The sequence below is a fragment of the Tasmannia lanceolata genome, unplaced genomic scaffold (assembly GCF_043159265.1).
Source record: "Tasmannia lanceolata isolate RefF3 unplaced genomic scaffold, GAP_Taslan_0.1 ptg000015l, whole genome shotgun sequence".
In the NCBI taxonomy this organism is placed as follows: domain Eukaryota; kingdom Viridiplantae; phylum Streptophyta; class Magnoliopsida; order Canellales; family Winteraceae; genus Tasmannia; species Tasmannia lanceolata.
In genome coordinates this window covers 36,405,009-36,432,112 of record NW_027518692.1, presented here as the reverse complement: position 1 = coordinate 36,432,112, position 27,104 = coordinate 36,405,009, and the positions used below count along the sequence as shown (strand labels likewise).

The 27,104-nt window shown below is 38.8% G+C and overlaps 1 protein-coding gene across 1 annotated transcript; it reads left to right on the top strand.

Annotated features, from left to right (window-relative positions):
- The first annotated feature begins 180 nt into the window (after window positions 1-180).
- LOC143846964 (uncharacterized) lies at window positions 181-27,104 on the top strand. Its single transcript, XM_077355584.1, has 2 exons — window positions 181-498; window positions 25,902-27,104. The coding sequence occupies exons 1-2, from the start codon at window positions 477-479 to the stop codon at window positions 27,017-27,019; spliced, it is 1,140 nt and encodes a 379-aa protein (XP_077211699.1). The 5' UTR covers window positions 181-476; the 3' UTR covers window positions 27,020-27,104.

The window sequence follows — 27,104 nt, the reverse complement described above, 5'->3', positions numbered from 1 at the left end:
ATATGTTTTAGGTCATTAATATCTTGATCTGACTTTACGGATCATCAATCGGGACAAAATAAGCTAGGGTCACTTCATAGCCCGGACCCTGATTCTATTCCGAGACCCGATTTCCGTAAATCGTTAGATCAGTGGCAGATCATGACCTGGGTCTAACCATCCAAAACCACATAACCTCTCCTCTCATCCTAACCATCCAAACCTCACCTAACCTCACCTAACCTCTCCTCTCATCATAACCATCCAAACCTCACCAAACCTCACCTAACCTCACCTAACCTCACCTAACCTTACCTAACCTCACCTAACCTTACCTAACCTCACCTAACCTCACCTAACCTCCTATCCCATTCTCCTATAAATACCCTCTCATCCCACCATCAAAAGAAAAGAAGAGAAGAAAAGAGGAGAGAACCCCTCTCTTAGAAAATTCAAGCCCTCTCTCTAGACCAAATCCCTCTTCTCCATAAGTTTGCATGGAATATCGTCTACAAAAAGGTATGCCTTTTGGAATTTTATTTTCTTTTCTATATTTGTAGGATTGAGTGTTGTTTTGCGTATATTTTGGTTGATGTCATGTTTAATTTCGTACTAGTTTGGCCTTGGTCATGTTCTCACTTATGCTAAATATAATTAATGTGATAGGGTCATTAGAACCTATTTGTGATGGGATTTTGAAATCATTGGCTTGTTAGGGAATTTAGATTTCTTTTGGGAAAACAATTCATTAAAAATTTTGAACATTTACAAGAAAGAAAACTTGAATTTTACGTGAATTATCAAAACCCATTTAATTTGGCTTACAAAATCTCCATCTTTCAATTGATAACAACAGCCCCCACTCCAATTTGATAACAACAGCCCCCACTCAATCTCAAGAACCCAATATCCATACCCCACCTTGCCAAGTAGATAAAAACAACCCCTTTTTCAAACATCCCATTTGAATCTAATCTCAGGCCCATTCAAGCCATTTTTCATATTCACCGTCTTTTAATCACTAAAAAAAATAAGAACTATCAAAAGAAAACATGGGGGTGCCAATATCATTCCCGTCATAGTGCTAGCTGTTAGACTTTAAACAGATTTTTCGACCTCTAAACAACAGAATCGTGGGAAATGGTTAACTACAAAGTCGTAGATATTTTCGTGCCGTTTCCAACGAGTATTCGTGCTAGATCAGACGGCGAGTGGTTAAAAAGTTAAGTCCAAAATGGTTGCGGCACACCTTTAGGCATTTCCAGTTTAATGTTGCTGTCCTTTTGTTTGCAACACAAATTCGAACCTCTAAATCACAGATTTACAAACAATGGAGAACTAAAAAGTTGTAGCCCTATAAAAGATCTTTCCAACGCATGTTCGTACGTTGAATTTGGCCAAGCGGTTAAAGAGTTACGACAGTTTTAGTGGGCTGCATTTGTTAGATCTTTTAATGGTCAATGGTTTGTCGAATTTGTGCAATTGTCAAAACTTGGTTGTGTTAACGTCATTTTCCAAACCAAAATCGAAAGACATTAATCTAAAGTACATCCAACCTAAAATTAACAAAACTAAAATTCACCCATTTAAAATCCACTGATAAAAATCCGTTAAAAGCCATTAACCAAAAGACCACTAAAAATTTCAAGTGAAACTAAAACCTTCTAAATAAACAACTTTAAAAGCTACCAAACACACTAAATACCTTCAGATAATAAAAGCTTCAAGAAAACTCTAAAATTTTCCACAAGCCCAAAAGAATTCGAGATTTCCAAGAGCCGGTGGATTCAAAATTCCTTTAGGAACCCTTAGAGCCAAATTTAGGAACACCGGTGTCGTGTCGTGTCCTAAGTTTTAGGGAGTCTTAGGTTTTAGGGAGTCCTAGAGTTAGGAGTCCAGCCTCATCACGGACGTTTGCTATGTATAGCAACCGTGCCATAGGTCTAGTTACACTAGTCACCCAATCTTTCCCTAGGACAAGCCTAGTAAACTAGGATGTAGGCAAACCTGCATTAGTCTAAGGGACCATTTGCATTTAGATGAGAATCATATAGCATCTTAGATGAAATCTTAAGATAATAAAATCCTCAACTTGAATTAAATAACTTCTCCTAAAACTGTTGAAACAGTCAATCCCGTCTAGGTCGGTGTCCTAGTTGAGTTAGGCATAAGTAGCTTAGCTTAGGTGCACCGAACTACGTCGACTCTGATCCCAGTGAGGCTTGGGTACGTAGGCAGCTTGGATGTCTGACGGCATACCACCCGCGAGTCGGCACCACAACAAATTGTGGTGTTTTGTATATTAATTTTCTTGTAAATGCTTAATCAAATCACTTAGGACTTTCCATGAAATTAGAATTTTATGAGAACTTTCACTTCGATTGAATCCAGACAAATTAATAAATCAAGATACACATTTAGGATTCACATTGAAATTAGATGTTAGGATGCATGTCACTTAGTTCGCACTTTAACATAGAGTTGAATGAGCCATTTAAAATAAATTTAAAAGAGTTAGCTTTTGGAATCGAAGACCGATTATCGGGCAGGAATGGTGCATGTGGTGGATAACTCCCCATACCTTCCATTCTCGTAACCAGGTAGCGAGTCTAGATTTCTGGTTAATTATGGGTCCTAGATCCCACATCTAGGTGGCGACTCTGTCAGTCTCTTTCGTGTGGAATTCGGATTGCCTTAGTAATCCCAAGTTCACATAAAAGACGAATTACAATCAACAATTAAAATGCACACGCCAATCGCGTGGATACGAGAGACCAAGAGAGAGAGAGCGGCGGCTCGCGCCCCACACCCCTCTCGCGGGATCAGGGTACCACAGGCGTGTGCATTTTAATGTTGATTTGAATTAATCTTTCCTGTGAACTTGGGATCACTAAGGCAATCCGAATTCCACACGAAAGAGACTGACAGAGTCGCCACCTAGATGTGGGATCTAGGACCCGTAATTAACCAAAAATCTAGACTCGCTACCTGGTTACGAGAATGGAAGGTATGGGGAGTTATCCGCCACATGCACCATTCCTGCCCGATAATCGGTCTTCGATTCCAAAAGCTAACTCTTTTAAATTTATTTTAAATGGCTCATTCAACTCTATGTTAATGTGCGAACTAAGTGACTTAGAGGTTCGAATTTGTGTTGCAAACAAAAGGACAGCAACATTAAACTGGAAATGCCTAAAGGTGTGCCGCAACCATTTTGGACTTAACTTTTTAACCGCTCGCTGTCTGATCTAGCACGAATACTCGTTGGAAACGGCACGAAAATATCTACGACTTTGTAGTTAACCATTTCCCACGATTCTGTTGTTTAGAGGTCGAAAAATCTGTTTAAAGTCTAACAGCTAGCACTATGACGGGAATGATATTGGCACCCCCATGTTTTCTTTTGATAGTTCTTATTTTTTTAGTGATTAAAAGACGGTGAATATGAAAAATGGCTTGAATGGGCCTGAGATTAGATTCAAATGGGATGTTTGAAAAAGGGGTTGTTTTTATCTACTTGGCAAGGTGGGGTATGGATATTGGGTTCTTGAGATTGAGTGGGGGCTGTTGTTATCAAATTGGAGTGGGGGTGTGGACCCCGATCCGGAGAGGACGAGTGCGGCGAGGGACGCGAGGTCCCCACAGCAATCCTCTAAGATCTCCACAATGTGAAGGAGAGCTCTGCCAAGGAACTCTCGAAACGGATGCCACCCTCACAGCATAGCACGAGTGGCGATACAAAACGAATGAGATACATCCTGATCAGGAGCCAGGGCTCGAAACCGAGATGTACCTAAAAAGAACTCAGAGTCGCCATCCATGGATAGGCCATGGAACCCTAAAATCAAATCCTCTGTGCAATGGATAACCAGAAATATATATGGGTTCGTGCCTGGTTACGAATGGGGAAGGTCTGAGAGCACCCCCAATTCGCCCGAGTGCAAGCACTTGGTCTCTTATGCCATTTTCATTAACTCCAAAGAAGTTTGGGTAAAAATCATATGAAATGGGAACAATCCTCAGGAATCGTCTACCTAAGCATGCATTTCCTGAGAATGAAGAAATAAACACATAAAATGAAAATGTGTCACCTAAGCAAAGCTAGGTTATGGGTGACATGCCTAACTCTAATGCAAGACTGGACTCGGACCAGAATGGCCATCCATCCTAGCTGCACTACGTATCCCGGCCTCGGGAAGAATCGGAGCCCACGTAGTTCGATGCCCTATTCAAAATTATGATGCCTAAGACACCTAGACCTCTATCCTAGACTCGATCTAAAAGACCGGACTAGTTATTAAAGCTTCTTGAACTATTATTTAAATTCCAATGAATGGTGGATTTTAGGACATCCTATATGCCCTAACTAAATGCAGATTGATTAGCCTTAAGCTAATGCAGGTGGTTCCTACAATCCTATGTGTAACTAGGCCGTGCAACCTAATGAAAACCACGGGATGACTATATGCCTAGTCTAGCCATCGGTTCGACTAAATGTCTAACCGATCGACTCGAGGCCTCCCAACTCTAGGGACACTCACACGACAGGACATACCATATCAATACAAATCAAGACAAACTCCTAACTCTAGAACACAATCTAAACAGCTAGGACATACTCCTAACTCTAGAGGAAGATCTTTTTGAAAATGGTTTGAATATTTTTGTAACTTTGAAAGATTTAAAATTTTTATTTTTAAAGGTTTGGCTGGACTTGGGATGTGGATCCCAAGCTGCACTACGTACCTCGTGGAAGAGGATCAAGCCAACGTAGTTCGAAACGAACTCTCTACCTATCAAACACTTACGGCAAATCAACTATGCTCTAATAATACTATTATAAGAGCAAATGAGTCAAAGACTCTCTAATGACAGTAACTGGAGAATAAATGAGTCAAAGACTCTCTAATAAAAGCGACTAAAGGATAAACGAGTCAAAGACTCTCTAATAAGAGCAACTGATAACACTGAAATGAGATAACGAAGTCAAAGACTCTCTAATAATACTGCAAATGAAACAGATGAGTCAAAGACTCTCTAAAAACGGAAACACGAGTCAAAGACTCCAATGACACCAACTAAAAGATAAATGAGTCAAAGACTCTCTAAAGGAAAAGAAACACGAGTCAAAGACTCCACTAACATTAACTAAAGGATTAATGAGTAAAGACTCTCTAAAAGAGATGAAAAACACGAGTCAAAGACTCCACTAACACCAACTAAAGGATATATGAGTCAAAGACTCTCTAAGGGAAAAGAAATACGAGTCAAAGACTCCACTAACACCAACTAAAGAATAAATGAGTCAAAGACTCTCTAAAAGAGATGAAAATACGAGTCAAAGACTCCACTAACACCAACTAAAGGATATATGAGTCAAAGACTCTCTAAAGGAAAAGAAATACGAGTCAAAGACTCCACTAACACCAACTAAAGGATAAATGAGTCAAAGACTCTCTAAAAGAGATGAAAATACGAGTCAAAGACTCCACTAACACCAACTAAAGGATATATGAGTCAAAGACTCTCTAAAGGAAAAGAAACACGAGTCAAAGACTCTACTAACACCAACTAAAGGCTAAATGAGTCAAAGACTCTCTAAAGGAAAAGAAACATGAGTCAAAGACTCTACTAACACCAACTAAAGGATAAATGAGTCAAAGACTCTCTAAAAGAGATGAATACACGAGTCAAAGACTCTACTAACACCAACTAAAGGATATATGAGTCAAAGACTCTCCAAAGGAAAAGAAACACGAGTCAAAGACTCCACTAACACCAACTAAAGGATAAATGAGTCAAAGACTCTCTAAAAGAGATGAAAACACGAGTCAAAGACTCCACTAACACCAACTAAAGGATATATGAGTCAAAGACTCCCTAAAAGAAAAGGAATACGAGTCAAAGACTCTGCTGACAACAACTAAAGACAGATGAGTCAAAAGACTCTCTAAAAGAGATGGAAACACGATCGAATCAGATAATAGAAGATTGAAAATATGTGATCAAGATGAGATGAGATAGCATAAGATTGCTTTCAACGGATGGATCATGAATGACTAATCCTATGAGATCTTTGGAAATGAATGGGATTTACATCCTAACCCCAAAGGAAAAGTTTTTTAATCTTCGCACATTTTATCAGTGTTACCTGAAGGCATCAACCCTAACCCTAATCTAGCGGAGTGGAGAAAGGATCTCGACTCATGACTTTGTTTGTGTACCTAGGACCGATCGTAGCCATTGGAAGATGGACTACGGCCTAATCTAGACACAAATGGGTAGGATATCCTAAACTAGGCTCACACACGTGATGCACATGTGTTCGTATACTACATGCATGTGTGGGTTAATCTAGGGGTAAGGCCAAGAGTTCCCTTAGCGCGAATCCATGTTCGATATACTGTACCAGTGTCCGGCGTATCAGTACGTGAACAAGAGATCCGTTTACGTACCATAAAGGTACTAGGCTAAGGGTGGAATGCTTCTCTAGCACAGAGGCACCAGGTGATGAAATCCCAGTCAACCATGCTAGATAACACTCCGGGTTCCTAAAATGGGACGTGTGTGCATGTGAGATGCAGGGGTTTAGATGAAAGTGATGTAAGTGTGTGCAATAAGTTCGCGCAATCTATGATGCCTTCAGGTTTTGTTAGATTAAGTTTGAGTAAATGTGATTTTATCAATGGATTTTATCAATTTTAATTTCGAATTTCGAATGTTGAAAATCACTTGGTAGTAATTAATTTCGAATTTTCAATGGATTGTATCAATTTTAAGCATATGAATGATTTTACAAGTAAAATTATTGCAAACGAATTCGAAATGAGTTGAAATTTCTACAGCAGCAAGATGGGAATGTATGTAGCTTAATAGATGAGTTTTGCAGATTTTTACATTAAATTCATATTTAATCTTGATTTAACAATTAAATGACCAGATTGCCAAATTAACACAGAAACTACAAGAAATAGACATATAAATTCTATGAAATTTCTACAGAAATAAGATATCAATAAAATGAGCATGCGGTGAGAATTTCATAAATTATAAAGACTATTTACTACCGATTTCGGATTTTACAATTTTCAGACCAGATTAAGAATTAACACTACATCCCATATGAAAACAGATCAAAATCACTCGAAAATTTTACAGTAACAAGAAATATGGAAGATAAGACTACTGTAAAAATTTTAAGAATTTTAAGGGTGATTTGATGTCAGTAACAAGTCTCACAAAATCTGATAATTTTCAAAGAAAGCATTAAATAATATACCAAATAAACTCCAAAAATCCTTAAAAATTCATGGTAAAATGAATCAGTACCATATTAATTTCCCACGAAATTGCATTAAATTTGGAATCTGTTTGGTATATAATTTAATTTTTCTTCGTCAAAAGATGTTTTTTTGAAGAGTTTTCTATTTTTAAAACACAATTTGCGGAAAAAATCAGAAAAATTCGGAAAAATACAGAAATATTTTGAGAAAAATGCACCTACCTGTGGTGAAGATCTTGCCGCCGCCGATCCGATCCGCCGTCTTTCGCTTTCTCTTAGAGGGAAGGATTGGGAGGTGATTGGGAGAGATAATGGAAGAAGAATATAGGGAAAGGGATTTGAGGGAGTGATTGGAAGAGATAATGGAAGAGAAAGAGATAATGGAAGGTAAATCTCCTTTTTTTCTCCTCCTTTTTTATGGATGGGAAGGAAGATATATATAGGGAGAGAAAGAGAGAGAGAGAGATGTGTTGGTGGAGAGCTCATCATGTTGTCCCTCTTAGTGGAGAATCCATCATCATTCTTCTTAGTGGAGGGCCCATCATGTTTCTTAGTGGAGAATCCATCATCATTCTTCTTAGTGGAGGGCCCATCATGTTTCTTAGTGGAGAATCCATCATCATTCTTCTTAGTGGAGGGCCCATCATGTTTCTTAGTGGAGAATCCATCATTATTGTTCTTAGTGGAGGGCCCATCATGTTTCTTTAGTGGAGAATCCATCATCATTCTTCTTAGTGGAGGGCCCATCATGTTTCTTAGTGGAGAATCCATCATTATTGTTCTTAGTGGAGGGCCCATCATGTTTCTTTAGTGGAGAATCCATCATTATTGTTCTTCATAAGAGGCCTCACAAGAGGCCCTACTGAGGCCCCACAATGTGGGCCCCACAACGCGGGCCCCACAACGTGGGCCCCACAATGTGGGCCCTCGGTTGATTCGAATTTTAAACAAATGTTCAATGCGGGCCCACCAAACGGGTCCAAATTCTCCCTCGCTTGGATTCTAATGAATAATCTCTCTCAACCTCTCACGGAAAAATGCGAAACATGGCGGAAATGATCGGATGGGGTTTCTCCCAAGCATAGCGAACTTGGGTCCGGTCAAAATGGGGTGTCTACAGATGCCCCTCTTTGGCAGAGCGTGTGTAACACGCGAATGGCAAAGCTGAACAGACGACACATTTTGACTGACCCGAAACCAAAACAAAGCAAATTTTTGGGTTTTCAGTTTTAAAACGATATTCACAAAGATAAAACTCTACTAACAATAGGGAGATAGTCTCTCACCGACTCTTAACTCGGCAACTAAGACATCTCAAAGAGATAGTCTCTCCCTAATACTCATGACTCGACTAATTAATAAAAAACGAACGAACGATTACAAAAACACAAACATTTTTTCTTTTTCTTTTTTTTTATATATCAGGCTAAGCCAAAGTACACATAACAATTGCTCAAAGAGCACAAACCAAACAAACAAACCAATCACTTCAATTACTCAAAGAGCTTTCATTTTTTTTTTCTTAGAAACCACGTTGCAATTTGTCTAAGACAAGCACAAACTCAAACACTTAAAGAGTTTTTCCTTTTTAGAAACCTGCAAAAATAGGCCAAAGACCAATGTATTGAAACTCGTCCAAAACAAGTTCAAAACCAAACACTCAAAGAGTTTTTTTTTTTTTTTTTTTAAATCATGCCGATCAGTCAAAGACTCGACCAATTATTAGGGTAATCGAATATTCAAGCTAAACTCAAACTTCTAATACCCGAGGCGAGACTAAGTCTCAAGCCCAGCGATAGTTATACAGATCATTGCTGAAAATAAATCTGTGTAACTATCCGAGTAACTCTGACTCCTCTCTTTCAAGGTAGCGAATCACTCCGGATCATGCGGTTCTGCTAAACAGTTCCACGTAAATCCAAATTCGTAGGTCCTGCTAAACAGTCCCCTACAAACCTCTTCGCAGATACACATGACTCCTAACACGTTAGGAAGCTGCACATTGCGGGACGATGATTAGGTAAGTCACCACTTGACATTACACTACTAATCATCTGGGTACTAAGTACCAGAGGCGAGACTAAGTCTCAAGCCTAGCGATAGTTATACAGATCATTACTGAAAATAAATCTGTTTAACTATCCGAGTAACTCTGACTCCTCTCTTTCAAGGTAGCGAATCACTCTGGATCACGCGGTTCTGCTAAACAGTTCCACATAAACCCAAATTCGTAGGTCCTGCTAAACAGTCCCCTACAAACCTCTTCGCAGATACACATGACTCCTAACTCGTTAAGAAGCTGCACATTGCGGAACGATGATTAGGTAAGTCACTACTTGACATTACACTACTAATCATCGGGGTACTAAATACCCGGGAGAAGGAAGAAAAGACCAATCCGTGTAACACAGGATCGGAAATATTTTCCTTATTAAAACATTTCAAAAAGACCAAACCGTGTAACACAGGTTCGATAATTTCCATCTCTATTAAAATCTTTCAAAAGGACCAAACCGTGTAACACAGGTTCGGTAATTTCTATCTCTGTTAAAAACTTTCAAAACGACCAAACTGTGTAACACAGGTTCGGTAATTTCAAACTCTGTTAAAATCTTTCAAAAAGACCAAACCGCGTAACGCAAGTTCGGTAATTTCAAACTCTGTTAAAATCTTTCAAAAGGAATGAAGAATTTACCATCTTTGATCAATTTCACTAATGGGCCAGTCATCTCTTACCAAGAATAACTAGGAGCGCATGATCTTTGCTGAAAGCAAAACTCAAATAGATTGATGAGATTTTCAGGTGCTGACTCTCTTTAACAGGTGAGAAGCATTCTGATGAGGTTTGAAGGATGCAGGAGTAGATTTTATACTCCGCTGGGAATTAAAGTTTCTGAAACTGACTCTAAAAGAAACAATTGGATCAAGGAATTCAACTCAAAGAGTATATTCAAGCTTCTCTGGTTTCTATTTGCTAAGAATAGATATCCCAGTTATCATTGTGTAATATCTTTTATGACGCAAGTCATAAAAGATGCCCCTAGTATGATGTGCTTCCATGACAAAGTCTTAAGAAGGCAGAACCAAGGTAAGTAGAAAAAATTTGAGTTTGCATGGGTTCTTTCTTTGGTATAGTGGTAAAACCAACTTCACAAAGGCTAGATCTAAGATTCTTCCTTTCATTGCTGAACATTACTTGAGGCTTGATGTCTCTGGTAGGTTTGGACCAAATGTTTCTTGCCCCTTCCTTGATTCTTAAACCAGGATCTACTCTAGATTTTTCTTTACATTTCGGAAGGTATACACCCATTCTCTCCAGTGCCAAACACTTTTGATTCTAAAAGAAAACAATGATAAACAAGGAACAGACTCCTGAAGACTCTTTCAAAGAAGACTTACAATATTCAAATGATTTGACTAAATTTTGATTCACTCTTAAATCAAATGTATCATTTTTTAATGGTAAGGTCAGCCACTCTCAGAGTAGTCTAAAAAACTATGTCAAGATGGCCTAATTTCCTCCATCGGGATCTCCGTCATGGTTATTACCCCTTTCGGATTGCTCGGTCTTAATGCCCATAGTTTAAAAAGGTGTCAAAATAAGTCTCGCTGACACTACTCGGATTCCAGGATTCTGCCCTGTGCAGAGGTGGCTTCTCCGTCTCCCTGATTTCTCTCTTCAAAAGAAGTCATAACTTTTGCTTTCCAAGCTTTCAGTCTGAAAGACCACTTATCTCAACTTTTGCTTGTACTCAAACTTGGGAATTCTACGTAACTGAGGAACTCCTTCTGCTTCTATTCAACTCAACTGTTCATGGGAAGTCTTTGCCCTTGACTGGATTACCTCTTCAAGTTTTCAATCCAGCAGACCACTACCCTGACTTTTTGCATAAGCTAACTCTTTTGGCTGTTAACTTAGCAAATGTATATCTCTAGGCCGCCCTTTCGGGTTTTCAACCTAGTGGGTCTTCAGACTCTCATTCTTTTCTTTCTGTTTTTCTTTTCATTCGCCTCGAACCTTTGCTTGTTTCACCAGAAGGACTTTCTAGGTGGGCTTGGGTTCGAAAGGGTTGAATACCTAAGGTTCTAAAGATTTGAACCGAATCTGGTCTAGCCAGACTACCTACGTACCCCAAAGATGGAGGATCAGATCCGCGTAGTTCGCTTTGGGATTTTTCAAAGAATGGTTTAGCATTTAGCTTCAAAATTTTCAAAGGGGATTTTATCCCAAGGTTTGACCGAACTTGAATTAATCAAGTTGCCTACGTACCCCTGAAGAGGTGGGGATCAGGTCTGACGTAGTTCGGGTGCATAAATGCCCCGGGTTTATAATGTGTTTGAAAAGAAGTTGTTTTAATTTTGCTTTTGGCCCAAAGGGTTTACAAATGGATTTTAAAACATTAGGATTTTGGCTATAAAAGCTCAAACGATCAAGGATGGCCTCCTGATGTATTTGATGTACAAGCCCTTTTGTTTAAGGTTCAAAGCCTTTGAAAATTTTTTTTTTTTTTTTTTTTTTGAGGAGTCTGGTGGTTTTCTGGCAAAACTTCAACCACTGTGCTCCACTCCCGTCTCAAAGATCTTGAATTTATGCTCAAGATTCCACAACTCTGTCTGAAAATCTTCTCTCAATATCTCATCAGCTCCACAGGATGCCTGACGCTTATCTCTTTAAAATTTTATTCCTCAACTGGATGTCTAAAGCAGATGAAGTCTTGCTTTGATCAACGACAGGGCATTCCCCTGGTTTATCCTTATAGGATCAAGCAAAACTACCTCAAACCCCTCTAAACAGGTTTATCAATTCTTTGCGCTCCTTAGGAGATAAAGTTTTTCCAATCCATCCATCCCGAGTTTCGGATTTCGATACCACTATCAATGGATTTGATTTCTTCTTTAAGTGGCTATGCTCGACGCTCTTCCTCTCGTTCGACCATCTTTCAGATCTCGAGGTGAATTTCGTCTGCATTCTCATCCGAGAAGGGGGTCTTTAGTTGTTTAAACATTAGATCTAAGAGTGAATCATAGAGTATCAAAGATACGAAATCAACAATTTTATTGAATTGAAGACTGTAAGTACATTGATGATTTTTGACACACCTCAATGGGCTCTTCAACAGTTCTGATAGAAAACAGAATACTGACTCTGTATAAGAAAGATTGACAGACATGACTTCATTTTTTTTTTTTTTTTTTTTTAACATCTACGTAACTGAACTTTTTCAACTTAGAGAGAAGAAAGTTGATGTACACTCAATGAAAGACAAATCTAAAGATACAGGACACTTCTTCAAAGGTAGTGAACTAACACTGAAAGCTTATAGGTGATACACCTTTCCTCATGATAATGATAACTATAAAGTTCAATCCCGGAGTAGAAATCACAGAAAAGGCAACTCCACAAGGTAGTGAACTAACACTGAAAGCTTATAGGTGATACACCTTTCCTCATGATAATGATAACTATAAAGTTCAATCCCGGAGTAGAAATCACAGAAAAGGCAACTCCACAAGGTCTAGGTTAAATGGGGCAACAAAAGGCTTATGTTGACAATGTGGGTAAAACAATAGACTGCCTGGATCAAGTATGATTGGAAATGGTCAGTCTTTAGAAAGAATGGTCTTTCGCTAAACACAGACTCTTGACTTGGAAGCACACACACTAGATCAATAGTCATGGGATAAAGATTCTGAACAAACAGAGAAAAGAGTAATCTTGAAATACACCAAAGGGTATTTTATTCTAAAAATCAAAGAAATACTGTCTATGAAGGTCAAAGCGAAATAGACAGTGATATTATGACCTACATCAACAGGGTTTCAATGAATTCTCAATCCACACCTTGAAGTCTCATTTGAGTATAACTGCTCTTCTTTTTGGGAATGAAAGAGTCAGGAACGATAAACATCCATAATCAAAATAAATTTCGATCTCAGCAATGATCATGCACTCAAAGAATACAGGTAAGATCAAACTTTTCCATTAATGATTTCGATATGATCCAAGGGTAAAAGATATATGATAGGTAAACATGGATCAAAAAATCAATGGCTCAGATAATAGACCATGGCCATAAGAATGACAAAAGTAGGGTCAAAGACCAGATCTAAAATCTGAATGATGGATATCAACAACTGTACGATCAATATGATCAGAAATGATAGACCATGGTCATAAGGACAGCAAAAGAGCCATCGGCCAGGTCTCAAGATAAAACAGGTAGACAAAGACAAGGATCTAATCCCACTGAGTGATGTATATATGAGAATCAAGATAAGGCAGACTGACTCCAAAGGATAGCAATCATGCTTAACATGCTTTTGGATAAAATCCAGCATAACGGCTATACGAGGAGGTCAAGGTCCAGACTAAGTAAACTGACTCTAAAGAGTAGCCGTCATGCTCAAAATGTTCTGGATAAAATCCGGCAGCATAACGACTATACAAGGGATCACCCTAGCTCAATCGAAAGGTATGAATAACGGTTACTAGAGAAGGGTGATCAACAGATGGACTAACCAAAGGTGAGAATATACAACAATGGGTCAAACCCTATAATCAACAGATCAAGGGCTAAACCCGGCCAAGGTAATGGCGGTCAAAATCCACTGACTAGATCTAGATCTAAATTCGGAATGGATATAACCGACTGAAAGGAATAAGGAATCTCTGACTAAGAGGAGAACCATAATATACATAATCAGTATATATAAGTAAATACACATACACACAAATCCTAACCAGGGGCACCAGCCCTAATTCTAATCTAACGGAGTCAAGGAAGTCTCGACTCAAGACAGACTGGTGAGTGTACTAGGACAGTGTTGTAGCAATGTAAAAATGAGCTACCCTAGTCTACAAATGGGGCAAAGCTCCTCTAGGCTCCACATGTGTAAGCAACAGATGTTCGACCCTATATGAATGCAATATACACACGGGTACTCCCTAGTTGGGCTTCACTAGGTCAGTAAGTATATATATAATATATATAAAACAAAGTAGGGCTCCGGACTCAATCTAATGGGTACTATGCGTATGAAACATACTTAATATGCTGCAGCGCTGGCGCATAGCTTGGAAATAGATTCAACAGTACCATCAGGATGTAATAACATCCCAGTCAGGCACGCATTGAATCTATCCCATGGAGCCAATAATGAAAAACAATGAAAAATAATAAAAAAAATAAAAAATATGACAATGCATGATGTGCAGTGTGTGAATCCTTTGTTTTAATTACGCACCTACCTGGTGCCCCTGGATTCTAACGATAGAGTTCCCATTTAAAATGATTTTAGCTCAAATTTCTCCAAAGTTAATAAAAATGGCATTTTTAAAGAGTTAGGCAATGTTTCAAGAACTCCCCAGCAGAGTCGCCAGCCTGTGGACCCCGATCCTGAGAGGACGAGTGCGGCGAGGGACGCGAGGTCCCCACAGCAATCCTCTAAGATCTCCACAATGTGAAGGAGAGCTCTGCCAAGGAACTCTCGAAACGGATGCCACCCTCACAGCATAGCACGAGTGGCGATACAAAACGAATGAGATACATCCTGATCAGGAGCCGGGGCTCGAAACCGAGATGTACCTAAAAAGAACTCAGAGTCGCCATCCATGGATAGGCCATGGAACCCTAAAATCAAATCCTCTGTGCAATGGATAACCAGAAATATATATGGGTTCGTGCCTGGTTACGAATGGGGAAGGTCTGAGAGCACCCCCAATTCGCCCGAGTGCAAGCACTTGGTCTCTTATGCCATTTTCATTAATTCCAAAGAAGTTTGAGTAAAAATCATGTGAAATGGGAACAATCCTCAGGAATCGTCTACCTAAGCATGCATTTCCTGAGAATGGAGAAATAAACACGTAAAATGAAATGAAAAATGTGTCACCTAAGCAAAGCTAGGTTATGAGTGACATGCCTAATGGGTGTCTAAGTTTCTGGTGGACACGCACATGCAAGCTACAACCAAATGTATAGTATCAGTACAAGAAAGTAAGAAAACATATCAAAACATGAGACACAAATCTATGCTATGTATGACGGGACAAGACAAGTCCTAACTCTAATGCAGGACTGGACTCGGACCAGAATGACCATCCATTCTAGCTGCGCTACGTATCCCGGCCTCGGGAAGAATCGGAGCCCACGTAGTTCGATGCCCTATTCTAAATTATGATGCCTAAGACATCTAGCCCTCTATCCTAGACTCGATCTAAAAGACCGAACCAGTTATTAAAGCTTCTTGTATGATTATTAAAATTCCAGTGAATTGTGGATTTTAGGACACCCTATATGCCCTAACTAATGCAAGTTGATTAGCCTTAGGCTAATGCAGGTGGTTCCTACAATCCTATGTGTAACTAGGCTGTGCAACCTAATGAAAACCACGGGCTGACTATATGCCTAGTCTAGCCATCGGTTCGACTAAATGTCTAACCGATCGACTCGAGGCCTCCTAACTCTAGGGACACTCACACGACAGGACATACCATATCAATACAAATCAAGACAAACTCCTAACTCTAGAACACAACCTAAACAGCTAGGACACACTCCTAACTCTAAAGGAAGATCTTTTCGAAAATGGTTTGAATATTTTTGTAATTTTCAAAGGTTTAAAATGTTTATTTTTAAAAGTTTGGCTGGACTTGGGATGTGGATCCCAAGCTGCACTACGTACCTCGTGGAAGAGGATCAAGCCAACGTAGTTCGGAACGAACTCTCTACCTATCAAACACTTACGGCAAATCAACTATGCTCTAATAATACTATTATAAGAGCAAATGAGTCAAAGACTCTCTAATGACAGTAACTGGAGAATAAATGAGTCAAAGACTCTCTAATAAAAGCGACTAAAGGATAAACGAGTCAAAGATTCTCTAATAAGAGCAACTGATAACACTGAAATGAGATAACGAAGTCAAAGACTCTCTAATAATACTGCAAATGAAACAGATGAGTCAAAGACTCTCTAAAAACGGAAACACGAGTCAAAGACTCCAATGACACCAACTAAAAGATAAATGAGTCAAAGACTCTCTAAAGGAAAAGAAACACGAGTCAAAGACTCCACTAACATTAACTAAAGGATTAATGAGTAAAGACTCTCTAAAAGAGATGAAAAACACGAGTCAAAGACTCCACTAACACCAACTAAAGGATATATGAGTCAAAGACTCTCTAAAGGAAAAGAAATACGAGTCAAAGACTCCACTAACACCAACTAAAGGATAAATGAGTCAAAGACTCTCTAAAAGAGATGAAAATACGAGTCAAAGACTCCACTAACACCAACTAAAGGATATATGAGTCAAAGACTCTCTAAAGGAAAAGAAATACGAGTCAAAGACTCCACTAACACCAACTAAAGGATAAATGAGTCAAAGACTCTCTAAAAGAGATGAAAATACGAGTCAAAGACTCCACTAACACCAACTAAAGGATATATGAGTCAAAGACTCTCTAAAGGAAAAGAAACACAGTCAAAGACTCTACTAACACCAACTAAAGGCTAAATGAGTCAAAGACTCTACTAACACCAACTAAAGGATAAATGAGTCAAAGACTCTCTAAAAGAGATGAAAACACGAGTCAAAGACTCTACTAACACCAACTAAAGGATATATGAGTCAAAGACTCTCTAAAGGAAAAGAAACACGAGTCAAAGACTCCACTAACACCAACTAAAGGATAAATGAGTCAAAGACTCTCTAAAAGAGATGAAAACACGAGTCAAATCAGATAATATAAGATTGAAAATCTGTGATCAAGATGAGATGAGATAGCATAAGATTGCTTTCAACGGATGGATCATGAATGACTAATCCTATGAGATCTTTGGAAATGAATGGGATTTACATCCTAACCCCAAAGGAAAAGTTTTTTAATCTTCGCACATTTTATCAGTGTTACCTGAAGGCATCAACCCTAACCATAATCTAGCGGAGTGGAGAAAGGATCTCGACTCATGACTTTGTTTGTGTACCTAGGACCGATCGTAGCCATTGGAAGATGGACTACGGCCTAATCTAGACACAAATGGGTAGGATATCCTAAACTAGGCTCACACACGTGATGCACATGTGTTCGTATACTACATGCATGTGTGGGTTAATCTAGGGGTAAGGCCAAGAGTTCCCTTAGCGCGAATCCATGTTCGATATACTGTACCAGTGTCCGGCGTATCAGTACGTGAACAAGAGATCCGTTTACGTACCATAAAGGTACTAGGCTAAGGGTGGAATGCTTCTCTAGCACAGAGGCACCAGGTGATGAAATCCCAGTCAACCATGCTAGATAACACTCCGGGTTCCTAAAATAGGACGTGTGTGCATGTGAGATGTAGGGGTTTAGATGCAAGTGATGTAAGTGTGTGCAATAAGTTCGCGCAATCTATGATGCCTTCAGGTTTTGTTAGATTAAGTTTGAGTAAATGTGATTTTATCAATGGATTTTATCAATTTTAATTTCGAATTTCGAATGTTGAAAATCACTTGGTAGTAATTAATTTCGAATTTTCAATGGATTGTATCAATTTTAAGCATATGAATGATTTTACAAGTGAAATTATTGCAAACGAATTCGAAATGAGTTGAAATTTCTACAGCAGCAAGATGGGAATGTATGTAGCTTAATAGATGAGTTTTGCAGATTTTTACATTAAATTCATATTTAATCTTGATTTAACAATTAAATGACCAGATTGCCAAATTAACACAGAAACTACAAGAAATAGACATATAAATTCTATGAAATTTCTACAGAAATAAGATATCAATAAAATGAGCATGCGGTGAGAATTTCATAAATTATAAAGACTATTTACTACCGATTTCGGATTTTACAATTTTCAGACCAGATTAAGAATTAACACTACATCCCATATGAAAACAGATCAAAATCACTCGAAAATTTTACAGTAACAAGAAATATGGAAGATAAGACTACTGTAAAAATTTTAAGAATTTTAAGGGTGATTTGATGTCAGTAACAAGTCTCACAAAATCTGATAATTTTCAAAGAAAGCATTAAATAATATACCAAATAAACTCCAAAAATCCTTAAAAATTCATGGTAAAATGAATCAGTACCATATTAATTTCCCACGAAATTGCATTAAATTTGGAATCTGTTTGGTATATAATTTAATTTTTCTTCGTCAAAAGATGTTTTTTTGAAGAGTTTTCTATTTTTAAAACACAATTTGCGGAAAAAATCAGAAAAATTCGGAAAAATACAGAAATATTTTGAGAAAAATGCACCTACCTGTGGTGAAGATCTTGCCGCCGCCGATCCGATCCGCCGTCTTTCGCTTTCTCTTAGAGGGAAGGATTGGGAGGTGATTGGGAGAGATAATGGAAGAAGAATATAGGGAAAGGGATTTGAGGGAGTGATTGGAAGAGATAATGGAAGAGAAAGAGATAATGGAAGGTAAATCTCCTTTTTTTCTCCTCCTTTTTATGGATGGGAAGGAAGATATATATAGGGAGAGAAAGAGAGAGAGAGAGATGTGTTGGTGGAGAGCTCATCATGTTGTCCCTCTTAGTGGAGAATCCATCATCATTCTTCTTAGTGGAGGGCCCATCATGTTTCTTAGTGGAGAATCCATCATCATTCTTCTTAGTGGAGGGCCCATCATGTTTCTTAGTGGAGAATCCATCATCATTCTTCTTAGTGGAGGGCCCATCATGTTTCTTAGTGGAGAATCCATCATCATTCTTCTTAGTGGAGGGCCCATCATGTTTCTTAGTGGAGAATCCATCATTATTGTTCTTAGTGGAGGGCCCATCATGTTTCTTTAGTAGAGAATCCATCATTATTGTTCTTCATAAGAGGCCTCACAAGAGGCCCTACTGAGGCCCCACAATGTGGGCCCCACAACGCGGGCCCCACAACGTGGGCCCCACAATGTGGGCCCTCGGTTGATTCGAATTTTAAACAAATGTTCAATGCGGGCCCACCAAACGGGTCCAAATTCTCCCTCGCTTGGATTCTTATGAATAATCTCTCTCAACCTCTCACGGAAAAATGCGAAACATGGCGGAAATGATCGGATGGGGTTTCTCCCAAGCATAGCGAACTTGGGTCCGGTCAAAATGGGGTGTCTACAGGGGGCTGTTGTTATCAATTGAAAGATGGAGGTTTTGTAAGCCAAATTAAATGGGTTTTGATAATTCATGTAAAATTCAAGTTTTCTTTCTTGTAAATGTTCAAAATTTTTAATGAATTGTTTTCCCAAAAGAAATCTAAATTCCCTAACAAGCCAATGATTTCAACATCCCATCGCAAATAGGTTCTAATGACCCTAACACATTAATTATATTTAGCATAAGTGAGAACATGACCAAGGCCAAACTAGTACAAAATTAAACATGACATCAACCAAAATATACGCAAAACAACACTCAATCCTACAAATATAGAAAAGAAAATAAAATTCCAAAAGACATACCTTTTTGTAGACGATATTCCATGCAAACTTATGGAGAAGAGGGATTTGGTCTAGAGAGAGGGCTTGAATTTTCTAAGAGAGGGGTTCTCTCCTCTTTTCTTTTTTTTCCTCCTTCTCTTTGGTGAGATGAGAGGGTATTTATAAGAGAATGGGATAGGAGGTTAGGTGAGGTTAGGTGAGGTTAGGTAAGGTTAGGTGAGGTTAGGTGATGTTAGGTGAGGTTAGGTGAGGTTAGGTGAGGTTTGGATGGTTATGATGGGAGGAGAGGTTAGGTGAGGTTAGGTGAGGTTTGAATGGTTAGGATGAGAGGAGAGGTTAGGTGGTTTTGGATGGTTAGACCCAGGTCATGATCTGCCATTGATCTAACGATTTACGGAAATCGGGTCTCGGAATGGAATCAGGGTCCGGGCTATGAAGTGACCCTAGCTTATTTTGTCCCGATTGATGATCCGTAAAGTCAGATCAAGATATTAATGACCTAAAACATATAAATCAATGATAGAGGGGGTTCTCACATGGATTTAACACACTAATTTATTTGTTGATTAAAACAAAACAAAATGGGGTGTCTACAGTTGGTTATTTTCCCTTTTTCTGCACCAGCTATTGAGTCACATGAATTGTCTGTTATATTAAAACTCAATACTCATCAAGTGTCTCACCATTACATAACCAGTGCCTAACCAGCCCACTGGGTTAAGCACGTTTTTTGCCCATTTCTGGCACGGATTTGGTTCAATATCTGCCCTGTTTGAACAATGGTTAGGGTTCATTTCAATGCATGTTTCTGCTCTGTTGCTATCACTAGCTCATTTTATACACAGTTCTGCACTATGTTAGCATTAGCTCATCTCATTTTCTGCACATTTCTCCCTGGTAATTGGCACTGATTCAATTCATTTTATACACATTTCTGCATTTTGTTGGCACTGGCTCAGCTCATTTTCTGCATGTTTCTTCACATCGCTGCCCTGTGTTAGCATTTGTTTGGTTCATTTTTCTGCACATTTATCTCTTGAATTGACACTGGTTCATCACACTGTATGCACATTCTGCCCTGTTTGAGACCATGGTTCAGAACATTTCAAGCACATAATTGCCACATAACTGCTGTAATTTATTGTGTATATATCTGCTGCCCATTGTATTAGTACACAAGCACATAACTGCCACATAACTGTTGTAATTTATTGTATATATATCTGCTGCCCATTGTATTAGTACACAAGCACATAACTGCCACATAACTGCTGTAATTTATTGTGCATATAGCTGCTGCCCACAGTTTTTTGTACTTTGAAATTTATAATAGTTTACAAAGTTTATAGCTGCTGCCCACATGTTTTATGCACTTTGTCATTGAAAATTTATAATAGTTTACACAGCTTATAACTGCTGCCCACAATTTTTTTTTTTGTCATTAAAAATTTATCATAGTTTACAAAGCTTGTAGCTACTGCCCATAGTTTTATGCATTTTGTCATTGTTGTCATTGAAAATTTATAACAGTTTACAAAGCTTATAGTAGTTGCTCTCGTAGAGTTTTGGGTTTTATGTTCTCTAATTGTAATTCATCTTGCTCAGAAGTATACAGTTGTTTTTCTTGTTAGGTCATTACTCGTATTAGGTACATTTAATTCAGGTCTGTTTCAGTTCAGTCATATTTTGTATTGTATTCATATATGTATTTATTTTAAGCATGGTTAGATTCAAACATGGTTTTGGTTTTTTTGTATCCAGTTCCTATATGTATATATATACCATGATTTGAGAATATCTTGGTTTTCAGCGGGAAGATAAAAAGAAAAAGGGGTCTCAGATGTTGATATACAATGATAATATTACTATAGAAAATTTTGGGCATTCACTTAAACTCATTCCTTTTTATTTAAATAAATTGTTTAATAGGAAGAAGGAGATCAGATGACTACTCTATTCGATATTATCGACATGGGTACTGTCTGATCTCAAGGCGGGATTAGAAATATTATCATGTGTATATGATATCAGATGATTACTTTGGCATCATCTGATTTCATTGGAGTCCCCGTATTGGGGTTTGTGGTTGGTTTTGAAGTGTTTTGATATTGTTTTACTTTATTAGGCTATCCAGCGGCTGGTCTGGACTAATTAATGTTATTTATCATTTTATGATTGCCATTAGATTGTATATTCTTCTTTGCTTAACACTTGATTTATTCTTAGAATAAAATTTGCGATTATCTGTTAGCCTTTCCTTCTCTTTTTGATAGACTAACACAGTCTTATAGATTTTGTTAAAATTCTTTGATATTAGAATTCCCTCTCGTTGAAAGGGCGATGAAGGCGCTAGCCCAAGCCCATCTCTAGGGGACTTGCGCAGTCCGAATAGCATTCTTTTTTCTCAAAAGACTTGCCTAGTCTTTTAGATCCAAATCTTTGGAGACAGGCATTGTCTCATTAATGAATCAACCTGAGTTAACCTCTAGAAGACTACCTCTAGTCTCATAGGTCTTAAACCCTCCTTTTTGTACGTCGTTTGGTTTTGGGAGAACACCCTGCCCGGCTTGGCAACATACCCCTTACCCTTATGGGTATTGGGTTGCACATTTGTTGCACCCTAGGGCTAGGTAGCTGTCCGACCCGGCTGGGTGTTTTACCTTTGCCAAATATGCACAAGGTCTCTTTTTCCTTGTTAATATTTTTCTCTATCCTACCTAAGAGACTTACCTAGTCTCATTTTCTTGCTAAACCTCCTCTTTGTGCGTCATTTGGTTTTGGGAGAACATCCTACTCGGCTTGGCAACATACCCCTTACCCTTATGGGTATTGGGTTGCACATTTGTTGCACCCTAGGGCTAGGTAGCTGTCCGGCCCGGCTGGATGTTTTACCTTTGCTAAATATGCGCAAGGTCTCTTTTTTCCTTGTTACTTGTGAGTTTTATCTTAGCTTGATAGTCTCACTAGCACCCTTCTTTATCTCTTTTTCTTTTAGGAGACAGGCTTTGTCTCATTAGCACCTCCTTCTTAGAATCCTATTTTCAGAGTCAGTCCTTAGCCTAGGAGTCTGTCCTTAGCTAGAGAGTTTGTCTTTCTTTCAGGAGTCAGTCCTATCATCATAGGGGTTAGGATTTTATCCAACCTCTCATCAAATCTTGTGTTTTTCTATCCGTTCTTGTAAGGTATAGGATGATGTCCAACCCTTGCAGAGTTGTTATTCTGTTCTTTTCCCCCGCAAAGCATAGGATGCTGTCCAACCTTTGCGGGATATCAGGAGTCTGTCCTCCCCTTATGATGATAGGATTTGTCCCCCCTTGAGTCAAAAATACTTAAAAACAACAAAAACATCTAAAAAACCAAAAATCTCAAAAATCTTGAGTCATTATGAGTAGTTAGGAAATCTGTTCCGAACTACGTTGGCTTGATCCTCTTCTACGAGGTACGTAGTGCAGCTTGGGATCCACATCCCAAGTCCAGCCAAACCTTTAAAAATAAACATTTCAAGTTCTCAAAAAAATACAAAAAAATCTTTAAAAACCCTTTTCAAAAAAAAAATCTTCCCCTAGAGTTAGGACTCTGTCCTAGATATTTAGGGTGTTTTAGAGTTAGGAGTCGGTCTTGATTTGTATTGATGTGGTGTGTCCTGTCGTGTGAGTGTCCCTAGAGTTAGGAGGCCTCGAGTCGATCGGTTAGACACTTAGTCGAACCAATGGCTAGACTAGGAAGCATATAGTCAGCCCCTGGTTTTCTTTAGGTTGCACAGCCTAGATACACATAGGATGTAGGGCCCACCTGCATTAGCTTAAGGCTAAACAACCTGCATTAGTTAGGGCATATAGAGAGTCCTAAAAATCATAATTCACTTGAACTTAAGCAATTGTGGAAAAAGCTTTAAAAATCAGTCGAGTCTAGTGGAATCGAGTCTAGGATAGCGGTTCTAGATGGTTAGGCATCGTAGTTTAGAATAGGGCATCGAACTACGTTGACTCCGATTCTTCCCGAGGCTGGGATACGTAGAGCAGCTAAGATGGACGGCTATCTTGGTCCGAGTCAAGTCCTGCATTAGAGTTAGGATTTGTTTTTCCTGTTATATATATATAGTTTATTTGTATTATGTGTTTTGTTGTGTTTTCTTATTTTTATGTACAGATCCTATACCTTTGGTTGTAACATGCATGTGTTTGTAAACCAGAACTTAGACACCAGTTAGGTTTGACATTCATAACCTAGCTACTTAGGCGACACTTTTATTTCTTTTATGTGTGTTTATTAATCATCTCCGAGACATGCATGATTAGATAGACGTCTTCTCGGAGATATTCGTTCCCATTTCATATGACTTTCGCTCAAAACTCTTCAAGATTAATAAGTAAAGGGCATAAGAGACCAGGTGCTTGCACTTGGGCGGATGAGGTGCTCTTTAGACCTTCCGAATTCGTAACCAGGCACGAACCCTATTTTATATCTCTGGTTATCCGTTGCAACAGAGCATAGTATGGGATCCTTGGACCCTTTTCCTTGGATGGCGACTCTTATTTGTTTAAGGTACGCCTCGAATCTGGGCTAGTCCTTGAATCGAGAGGTATCTCACCTTTTATATCGCCACTCATACTGTGAGAGGCATTTCTTCTTTCGAGAGTTCCTTGGTAGAGCTCTCCATTCACGTGGATGATCCAGTGAGACTTCGTAGCGTGGGGCACGTCCCTCACCGCTACCTCTCTCCGGATCGGGGTCCACAGGCTGGCGACTCTGCTGGGGAATTCTTGGAACATTGCCTAACTCTGTTAAATGCCATTTGTTATTAATTTTGAAGAATTTTGAGCTAAAATCATTATAAATAGGAATTTAATCGCTTAGAATCCAGGGGCACCAGATAGGTGTTTAAAACAAGGGATTCACACACTGCACAGCATACATCACTTTATTTTATTTTTCTTTTCTCTTTTATTGATTTTCTTATTATTAGCTCCATGGGATAGATATAATGCGTACCTCATGGGATATCACTATCCAGATGGTGCTGTTGTATCTATTACCAAGCTATGCGCCAGTGCTGCAGTCGTAAACACTAGGCGTACTTGTGTTTACAGCAGCCGATGAGCAATGAAGCATACTATGTATAACACTAGGCGTACTTGTGTTATACATTTTAAGTATGGATCATAAGCATAGTACCCGATATATTGAGTCCGGAGCTCTACTTTCATTTTACATATATTATGTATATGAATATATTTGCTAACTTAGTGGAACCCAATTAGGATTTGCATGTGCTTATATATATATTGCATTCATATAAGGACGAACATGTGTTGCTTATACATGTTGGAGCCTAGATTTAGGAGCCTTGTCCTATTCATTGATTATTGTAGCTCACCGTATATGGCTACAACGCAGTCCTAGTACACTCACATGTCTGTCTTGAGTCAAGTGTCTTGACTTTGTGGGATTATGTTTATGGCTGGTGCCCCAGGTTAGGATATATATGTATATATCTATATATTGATTATCAGATTGAGGGCCTACTCTTTAGTAAGGTTTCCTTGTCTAATCTAATCAGTTGTGTCAGTCCGTTTTTCAGATCTAGACCCGACCAGTGGCTTTTACTTGCCCCTCTCATGGTCGTGGCCTCTCTGTTGTTCTATTTATTGAGATTATGTCCCTATATCTGTTGATTATAAGATCAGGACCTACTTTCTAGTAGAGATTTCTGGCTTTGATCAATCAGTCATGTCTATGCATCTCTCAGATCTAAACCTAGCTAGTGGCTTCTACTTGTCACCCTCATAGCTACGGTTTATTCTTTGACTCGGTGATCATAAAATTCATTTGTTTTTATCCCTCAGATTAAAGCTTCATTTATCCATTCTTTAGTTGTGTCATATATTATTCAGATTGTTTTCTTCTTTCGTCTTTAGATATGATCGACAGTTTGTCTGCTGTCTTTATGGTCATATTCTATTTTTGATCTCTTTGATCGTTCAGTTTTGACATCCATCTTCCAGATTTAGATCCGGTCTATGATCTACTTTTGTCATTTTGTGACCGTGGTCTCGTTTCTGAGTTTCTGATCATCTTTGATCAGTAGTGGAACATTCGATGTCATCCATAATATCCTTCTTATGCTTGATCGTTAAGTTCATTTTTATTCTTTGTTTATTCGAAGTTATCTTCATTCCCTCATTATCCCGTCCTATCTTTGTGTCAGGTCTGATTATGGCAAACCTTTTGTTGGACAACTGGATAGCCGATACCATTAAAGCTCTTCCGCGTGAGCAGTCACAGAGAAATATGGCTGATCATTTCATCAATTCGTTCACCTATTTGAACAGTCGGGATATAAATTGGAAGTTTCTCCAAGCAGCTGCTGGACTTTGGGATCCTGTTCTTCATGTCTTCCGATTTGGCCGTTTTGAACTTTGTCCCATATTTGAAGATTGGTGTACCATGCTAGAGCTCCCATCTGAGGGACTCTGGATCAAACCTTCAAGGATAGAATCTCCTCAGGGTCTGTTTTGCAAACTGTTCAAAAATGAGACTGTGGATGCTCTGCCATGTTTAACGGATACGTGCGTGAAAATTCAAGACCTTGTTAAACTTTTTTCGAAAAACGTCGATCCTACTAACTCTCGTTTTCAGGATTGCCGACGTAATGCTTTAATTTTTATGGTCTTCGCACGTCATGTTCTTCGCAGAAATTCCCATGTTGCATCTTTGATATTATTGGGAGTGGTAGATCAGATCAATGAGGGGAGGAATCCTATCCCTACCATGTTAGCAGAGACCTTTTTAGGACTAGATCTTATTGCTTCCCAAGAGATCAAGGACAATTTCTATGGATGTGTCAAGTTGTTGTATGTCTGGCTTGGTGAAAAACTTCAAATTCTTCAGCGACAAAACCAAAATCCATATACCCTGAAGAATTTCCATACATGGAAACCAATAGCCCATCAACCTCAGTCTATCGATGAATGGCACAATTGGTTACAACATGTAGAGGAGAGTCAGTTTCGCTGGGTAAGTCATTCATGTTTCCACGTTTTTACTAGCACTTACCCGCATTCATTTGTTTACCTCATGGGTACCGAGAAATCTTCCTTTTATGCACCCATGCGAATTCTCCATCAGATTACGGGAATTCCATGTCCTCCCGGAATCGTAGTCCCTCCTCTTTGTGAAGATCTCACTCCTGATCTCGTCCGATCCATTGTGGCTGCTTGGGGAAACAAAAATATAGAAAGGAGGTTAGGTTTATCTCGCAAATTCCGACGTGGAAAAATATCGGAAGGGCCTGCAAGCAAGAGAGCTCGGATTGAGGAGCCTTGAAGATCTATATCATGTTTTGTTATTCTGATTTCTGCATTTCCCAGTTTTGTTAGTCTGCTTATCCAGTTGTGATCAGAGATTAGTA